The 8619-nt window shown below is 40.6% G+C and overlaps 1 protein-coding gene across 2 annotated transcripts in view; it reads right to left on the bottom strand.

Moving 5' to 3' along the window:
• Window positions 1–191: 191 nt before the first annotated feature.
• LOC128026357 (eukaryotic translation initiation factor 2-alpha kinase 3) overlaps window positions 192–8619 on the bottom strand; it is a 29604-nt gene continuing 21176 nt past the window's right edge. Inside the window, exons 3-18 of one of the 2 annotated variants that reach the window (XM_052613420.1) lie at window positions 8190–8384; window positions 7927–8057; window positions 7619–7724; window positions 7433–7531; window positions 7159–7324; window positions 6868–7008; window positions 6660–6782; window positions 6326–6552; window positions 6118–6230; window positions 5387–5509; window positions 5141–5290; window positions 3829–4516; window positions 3562–3735; window positions 3083–3184; window positions 2589–2651; window positions 192–2060 (exon numbers count right to left, since the gene is read on the bottom strand). In XM_052613420.1, the coding sequence (XP_052469380.1) occupies window positions 1881–2060; window positions 2589–2651; window positions 3083–3184; window positions 3562–3735; window positions 3829–4516; window positions 5141–5290; window positions 5387–5509; window positions 6118–6230; window positions 6326–6552; window positions 6660–6782; window positions 6868–7008; window positions 7159–7324; window positions 7433–7531; window positions 7619–7724; window positions 7927–8057; window positions 8190–8384 (2781 nt within the window). In that variant the 3' untranslated portion in view covers window positions 192–1880. Of the gene's footprint in view, window positions 2061–2588; window positions 2652–3082; window positions 3185–3561; window positions 3736–3828; window positions 4517–5140; window positions 5291–5386; window positions 5510–6117; window positions 6231–6325; window positions 6553–6659; window positions 6783–6867; window positions 7009–7158; window positions 7325–7432; window positions 7725–7926; window positions 8058–8189; window positions 8385–8619 lie in introns of both variants that reach the window. The other variant, XM_052613419.1, reaches the window with a different exon arrangement.

Here is an 8619-nt window from a genome sequence, read left to right as displayed (position 1 = left end):
TTTTATAAATTGTCAACATTGTTTTAGTTTTCATGAGTAGTTAATGACTCAAAAAGTAATATGATATTTGAATTCAGCAAGTCAAACATCAAACAAACGAACATTAGAAATAAAAGTGAAACAAAACTTTTAGAAATCCTTTGTTTTACGTTTTTTAAAACGATACTTGGAAAAGCATGAAAACAAAGCACTTTTACAAACATCATAGAAGGTTTATTAAATTCTGACTTGTAAGAAGTCACAATATTTCAACACACTCCACTGGATGAAGTGCATTCATATACCTTATTTATACTTCAACCAATCCAGTGGACTGATTTTTGTACTCAACATAAATAAAAACAAATAAACATATTTACAAAGATGGCAAGAGACATGGCTGAGCTAAAGAACATGAAGTGGGATTACAAAAAATTATCTGAAAAACACTGGAGAAACTGAATTGTCAGAACCAAATGCTACATTAACGACAGTGAACCAGGCATGAATAAAACAGATTTAAACCAAGAGACTGAAGAAGATCATTAGGCAGGGAAAGATCTGGAAGGATTTGCCACAGTGATCTACACATCAGGATCAGCACTTGTTGCTCTCTTCACTGGGCCGGGGTCACAGATACAGGTTAAAAGGTGAAGGGGTCACATGTGGTCCCTGACATGGATTACAGGACGCAGTCGTCTTGATTAAGGGTCAAAGGTCAGAATTTCATGTCCATTCTGCAGCATAAAGGCCCGTATTCACATACATAAAGAAGCGGCACCTAAAGGTGCAGAGGCACCCAATGCAGAGATCAAATCCATTACCAGAGACTATAAAGATCCACTCTTATCGCCATTCTCTCAAACTTTGACAACAATTCATAGGAAAATTGTCCATAGAAATTGAAAAAAAAGTAGGCAGTTACTATACAGAAAATTCCATCATATACAAAAAACTAAAATTGAGTCCCTCTAAATCAAAATTGGTAAGAAAAAAAAAAAAATTTCACACAATCAGTAATTACCTGATACGTTAAAATTAAGGGTGTGTGCTGAATATTTGGTTGAAAGTGATTCCTCCAGCTGTATCCTTTCTTATTGTGTGATTAAGTCAAACCACTTCTTATTCAGATTTTTTTATTTTTTATTATTATTTTTTTTTTTAAGAAAAATGTGTTTCAAAATTATTTGAAATACAGTAAACTACCTTTCTGGGTGCTAATGACTAAGTATTTTACAGAATGATGTTTAAAGTCTCATACTGACCATCGTCACAAACGTGTCATTCATGTCTTAAAGTCCAGCTTAAAGGCAGTTTGAATATTTCCACATCCGCTCAGTCATACGCAGATTCACGTTCATCAAGTACTGTGCACATAAGCCTCTAACACTGTCACAGCGAGTGGCTATAATGCCTCTGAACCTGTGCGTTCAGTCTTGAACGAGCACCCTTAAACACACAAAGCCTCTCCTGTTTTTCTTTTTTTAGCCTATTTACACTAGAGGAGAAAAATAACTCGTACAACTTTCTGTTCGGACAGGAAAGCACGCGTCACACAACTTTCCCGTTTAAGACATGCAGAGTGAACGGCATCCAAAGGCAACATTCGTTAGCACTGGAAAAACAACAACTCTCCTCCTACAGCAAGTGTGTGTGTGGGAGTGCTAAAATGTTGGTCAAATATTAGTTGAAAGAAATGCAATGGGGACTTATTGCAAATCACTGAATGGTTACGACGTGTTTGGTTCCAGTTGTAGAGGTTTGTGGAATGATCTTTTGTTTAGTTGGGCTCAGATTATCTGCTCTTCATATGATTGATGTGCGTTCTAAGAGGTGGTGACTGGTTGTGTTTGTCATCCCGCAGATGAGGCACAGCATGTGTCTGTCTTTGAGTGGGAGTTCTAGTTTGAGGAGGAGATCTGTCGCGACGGTCGTCCAGCCGATGAAGCGCTGTATGTTCGAGTGCGTTGTCGGATTCTACAGGGAACTTCCAGCTTCTGGAACAAAGGGGCCTCTGTGATCTCTGACGCCTCTGGCCGCTCCGCAGGCACTCGGGACAGCATACAGTACACCATCTGAGCCTGAAACACAAACACAATGATATTAATGGGTGGAAAAATACACAATAATATCTCATGTAAAAATACATTTAAAAGTTTAACTACATGGGGACTTTGAGTTAAAATAGCTGAGAACCACGTTATACCACGAATAACCAAAAGGCAAGACATTTATTATTCTCACAATAGAAAATGGTGAGAGAACAAACCTTTATTCTACGGAGTTGAGCGCAATCATCTGTAATGTATGAATATATGAATGCATGTATAATATATTTATATAAAATGGTGTGTCCTATACAAATACAGCTGATTTAACATTCTAAATGTTTTATTCTAAAACGGGTCTAACAACTGAATTCTGCTGCTGTATGAATGGAAAATATTAGACTATTAGATGCTGATGTTGTACTTGTATCTTGGCACCTATAGGGGGCACCAGAAGTGTTGTACATCTTTAGGATTTCCCAATTGTTAGGTCACTCCCACTCCACCTCCCACATCCATTGTAAAATACCCAGCAGTATAGACAAACAAACACAAACTTACTTCCAGGACATTGGCCTTACAAAAAGCAGCAGGAAACTGCAGTGCTCTGACCTCTGTGAGAGTCTGCAAGAAAAACAGTTAGATCTTTATCATTTGGTAAAATAAAAAAAAGGTACTATAATAAAAAAAATATAAATAAATAAATAAATATAATAAAACAAATAATTAATAAATCAAATAATAAAATAAATAAAAAATTAATTATTGCATTTAATTGAGTTCAAAGCATTCAAAAGCTTAGGGTCAGTAATTTAGCTTAATACTTTTATTCAACAAAAAATGTAAATACAGTTATATTGCTACAAAAATATTTTAAAGGAATAAATTACTTAAAATATATTAAAACAAAACATTTATAATTGTAATATTTTACAATATTTTTATTATGACTGTATTTTTGATCAAATAATGGCCGCCACGGTAAGTTGATAGTAAGAGACTACTTTCAAAAACAAAAGTCTTACAGGCCCCAAACATCTGAACAATGGTCTTACCCTGACTCTCTCCATCTGGGTGCGGAACGGATAGAGAAGCTCAAAAAGAATCAGGCCGAGGGAATATATGTCTACCTTGTGAGAATAAGAATTCCCAGACATCTACAGAGGGACAAGGAAGAGACGAAGGGAAAAATAGTTTTGAAATAAATATATTTTTACATCTTACATCAGAATAAAATATATATATGGTACTTGGCCATAAACATGTCACTGTAGTATTATGGGTGGTTACTAGGATGTTGTAATGAGTCTGTTGAGGTGTTCTTAGACATGTGATATGTACAGTAGTTGCTAGCTGGCCCAAGTCTCTATGACATTCAAATCCTAAAATGTGACTCTTGTGATCCTAAATGTTATATTATACCTCCTTTAAGCTGTTTTTATCTCCTGCCATGCAATTTCTTCGTTTTGCTTTGCTTGTTTAATGCTAAACCATCAGGACTGTTTTCACACTAAATTGTGTGACTGGAACTGACCTGTTCAGGGCTCATATAGAGTTTTGTGCCCACTTGGCCAGTGTGACGGGCATAGACTGGCATCGGTGCGAGGGTACTCAGCTCCTCGTCATCTTCCTCCTGATCCATGGCAGTGACCAGTCCAAAGTCTCCCACCTTCACCACGTCATCCATTGTGAAGAAGATATTAGATGGCTGAGAGAAAAAAAGAAAGAAAGAAAAGAAAATGAAAGAGCAGCCTGCTTTGTTTCCTACTCATTGCAAGCACGTTTCCTTTTCAGCACCTACCTTAAGATCTCTGTGCATAAGCCCTTTGCCATGCAGGAAATCCACCGCTTCTGCGATCTGCAGGAAGATGTCCAGACACTGAGCGTGTTCCCTGAGCTCAGGCAGACACCTCTGAGCCATCCAGTCCTTCAGGTCCTCCTTCCTGCACAGCTGCATCTGAATGTACAAGTAGACCTTAGGTGTGAGCAGGGGCCGCGTGGCAGGACAGGGGGTGCTGGGGGCCAGGCTCAAAGAGGTGGGCCTTGAAGGTAAGGAAGCGGGGGGTCCCGCTGATACACTACTCTGAGGTTTGGAGTCAGACTGTGAAAGGCACGCAGGTGGCACTGGTGTACTTCCGCTGAGGTCACTGTCATTGTCCTGGTGTTCACAGCCCGAGTCCTCGAAGACGATATCGAAGGAGGAAGAAGTGCAGTCGCCGTGAGTAACTGTGCGGGGAGGGCAGAGCTCAAAGGAGTGTGGGGAATCCGAGACCTCCACGACAGCGTCTGGGTCAGCCTGACTGTCCCGCTCTGACATCATACTGTCGGGCCCCAGGCCCTCCACACACACCTGATCCCCGACGCACACGCTCATGTCCCCACCGGCCGCACACATGCATGAGGAGTCCACTGGAGAAGGAGTGAGCACAGGAACCTTAACTGAGAACGCCTCCATGTGGTCAGGAGAGCTCAGCAGCCAGTCAGCGCTACTGTAGGAGTTAAGAACAGGAGCCTTCCAGTTAATGCCCTTACTTCACTAAGATACACCAGATTTTAATTTTATAATTTAAAAAAAAATGCACTTTTTATTTGTCGAATAATAAAACTAAAAACAAAGAAAATTCAAAAGAACATTTCAAAATAAATAAAACAATTTTTTGTAAAAACTTTTTTGTAAAATTATAAACGTCTTTACTGTCACTATTCAATCAATTTTAATGCGTCCTACCTGCATTTTTTTTTTAAATCTTAATCTTACTTCAAACTTTTGAATCATGGTGTATCATGGATTTCCACAAAATTATTAAGCAACAATAACATTATAAGAAGAAATGTGCTAGGCAATCTGACTTCATTTTAAATTCAATGTAAAAATTTCGTACGATTAAAAAAATAAATAAATAATTTATAGACACCGTAACATCTCTAAAAATTCATAACAATGAAACACTGTATAACTTAAAAAAAAATAAAAAATTGCTAGAGAACTTTTTCACAACTTTTAAAGGCCTAGAAATCACCATGACTTTAAAAATTCTCTGGCTATCCATGACCGCAACAACTCTGGATTTATCAAAAGTCACCAGGTTTACGTTCAAGGCCATTTTTCGCACCTGGCGTCTTTGAGCCAGCATTTGTCCATGTCTTCCTGCCAGCCCTGGGGTGGACTCTCCTGCCAAGCGTTGAAGTAACGGATGATGCCTGGGTGTTCCAGCTTAGCTAGAGCCTTCACCTCTCGCATGACCTTCTCACGGGCCAGTTCCCTATAATCACAAACACCGCATTAAAGACAAACATGTACACACCTGTATCCCAAATGAAAGTTTTATGGAGCGCTAATGTTTTGTGTTGATTGATACCTGTTGGGCAGACGGATCCTCTTGATGGCATAATTGCAGTCGTCCACTTTGTTGCGTGCCTCAAACACAACACCAAATCCACCACGTCCCAAACACTGCACTGGCTGAAAGTCTGTCAAATACCTGATACACACACAAACACAAATCAATTAGGAAAATCTGCTCTGAATCACTGCTGTATGTTGGACAGAAGTACTGTTGTGTGGCTGTTCAACTGAGCTCAACATCAAACCTACTGAAACAGTTACATACTATATAAATTAGTCATTTAAAATGCCACTTGAAAACAATCAAACTGCATAGCAAGTGCACTCGAGTCATAATAGCTGTGCATTTACCCATAAGAATTTACAAGATCAGGATGCCATCTGTGCATTCCACATTCAGCAACTGCAAGTCTCCAATGTACCATGTGCAAGCAAGTGTAAACTAATTTAAGGAATGGGTTTGAATTTCCTCATTTAAAAGAGGAACTCCCAACTGGAATTCTGCCATGTGTAACGTTTTATTTAAAGGTAAAGTTGCTTCTAGAAGCACCAAATGGAAGTGCAATGTGTTTGAGCACCCTGACTGAGTTCAACCAGTGGAGAGTATGTTTGTCCAAATAATGGAAAATGAAAACAGCCATTATTTCTGAAAACATTTTAAAATCATCCTACACTAATAAACTTACAATGGACCCCAAAACAATATTAACATAAATATGAAATTCTACATCCATGCTCACTTACCTAGAGACATATTCAGAGGGACGTGTCTCTGTGACAACAATTTCTTTGGGTTCTGTAACGTCTAGTTCAAACTTGCTGTCAGTTTGACACTGTGTCTCTGACTCCTTTCGTTGCTGCACAGATGAATTAAAACAGTGCAACAAACATGTCATTATTCTGACACTATAAAAAACATGACGTTATGTGTGTATTAGGAGTTTTTGTTTACCCGCATGTATGCTGTGGGTGGGTGGAAGAACTTGCGGACAATGTAGGTAGTGGCAGCGATGCAGAAGATGATGGTACCCAGAATCTCTTTCCACCACGGCAGAAGCAGCACAGGGTCTTTCCTTCTCACCTGTGACCCTTGTCCATCTTTCTTCATCAGAACACTCACTGCCGTCTCATCACGCCGGTTGCGGTAACGCGGACTGTATGGAAAGTAGTATCCATTATCTGCATTGGGAAACAGAGGAGAAGGTGATAAGCTCAAATTCTCTCTCAAACCACACGTTCACAGTCAAATCAAGTGCTGAAATGGCCTTAAATACTGTTGTTCTTACCATACGGGTACTGCAGTATTGACAAAGCACCATTACTGTACTCCTCATGAGAGAATTTATCATTATTCAGACATTTATCAAACTCCTCAGAGCCCACCAGGACTGGAGTACGGGAAGGGGAATCTAGGAGGAAATGGACAAGTGTTATTGACAACATCACACTGTCGTTAGTGCATTTATTTGTTTGTATGGTGTGAAATATACTCACGGATGAGGGGTTTCCATTTAACCGTAGGTGGTGGCATCGTGTCACTGTTACTGCTCCAATCGTTCAGAGCTTTGGGCTTTGATGGAAACTTCTCGGAGATTCTCACAGAGGACTGGAGGTACAGCTGACCCTGAAACATTCCTTTAATGAGAGAGTAAGCACATTTTAGATTCCCATTACATGTCTCGATTTCTTTGCGTATTTAGACCTGACTATTAACTGGTTCAGTCGATACCAATTTTTACACCAGATGTAAACACGTTCTCTTAAACACGGTCAAGTGTGTGTTACCCAGGTAAACGCTGGACTCCATGGCCCCGCGGGCCTCCTCCATGATGTCATCGTCCTCCTGAGCCTCAGTCTCAGTGTGGGAGTTATACGAGGTGTCATCGAACAGGCTAATAGGTGTCACCTTCCCCCCTCCTACCAACCACGCAGAGGCAATAGGTGTGCAAAACTTTACAAAAATGGAAAGAAAAGAAGAAATCATGAGAAATGTGACTTTGTTCATCATCCGTTTCAGCTGAGACTCCAAATGGCAACAAAACAGGTTGAGTTGTGCTACCTGATGCTCCCAGATCAGCTGTCCTTCTGGTTTGGTGCTGAAGGCCATGACTTTCCAGTCCGGCACAGAAACCTTAATGACCAGGTCTAAGCCCTCTACCTGAGTGTGCGAGTTTGGATGTGCATTAGCATGATTTTTGGTTTGTGTTGTTTCCTCTTGGATGACGCGTTGTGCTTCATGTCTGACCTCTCGCCATGTCTCCCCATTAGATGCCTCCCCCTCCAGAAGGTTCATGTTGGACTGAATCTCTGGGATGAATTTTAGCTCAAAGTTTCCCACGCTGAAGTTCCATCTAACAGGGAGAGAAAACAGAAAACAACTGGCCTTTTACCCGGACGACTACTATTCTACAATTGTTTTTCAATATCAAACTGCCAAACTATGCGATGCTGAAACAAGCTAGCATATCATGCATCCAATCCACCTCTTGTGACTTTTGAACTCAAAAGCAAGGTCACATGAAGTGCTCAACAGAGCCTGTGGATATTTCTTACTTCTCAAACCCGTTCCGAGGCCTCACGGCTCTGACGGTTTTCTGTGTTCTCTGGAGTAACAGTACGTCCTCCGGCTCTCCTTCCTCATCCCCCCACCGACTGCAGCCCACCGCTGAACAAATATACTTCAACTACATAGAAAAACAGAGGGAGGTTAAAGCTGACAACCAACACTATGAGATAAGAGTTTGCATAGTGCCACAACAGCACATCAATCATTTATTGTTCCATAAAACAACTGAAATAAAAAGGGTTTGAGTTACCTTGCCGCTGTAAGCACCAAGGCCATACGTGGTGAGGGTCTTGCCCCCTACAAGCACAGTGTCCTCTCCGATGCGGTACGAGGAGTCCAGCAGGGACTCCACACTGAATGGAACAGCCTCCATACTCTCCCTGTCCCTGTTCCACTGAAACAGAGCTCCATCCAGAGAGGGAATGAACATCTTGTTCCCAAAAATCTGAAGAACAGAAATAGGTCATGAGAATATTATTATATTTGATCTGATTGTTGTGGTAAGAGGGAGTCCAAGTGGCACATGATTTTTATCCTGGGAAATATTTCACATTTTCGATCATCAGTAGCAGGGTGAATACAATGAACAGACCCTGATTAATAGAGACAGAGGGACAGGCAACACTGAGACTGACCAATCAGCTTTGAGTCTGTGTGTGGCATTATCATGCTGTATGCCA

Source organism: Carassius gibelio, chromosome A13 (assembly GCF_023724105.1).
Source record: "Carassius gibelio isolate Cgi1373 ecotype wild population from Czech Republic chromosome A13, carGib1.2-hapl.c, whole genome shotgun sequence".
Taxonomy (NCBI): domain Eukaryota; kingdom Metazoa; phylum Chordata; class Actinopteri; order Cypriniformes; family Cyprinidae; genus Carassius; species Carassius gibelio.
The sequence above is the reverse complement of the archived record's forward strand: the minus strand, read 5'-3'. Positions and strand labels throughout refer to the sequence as shown.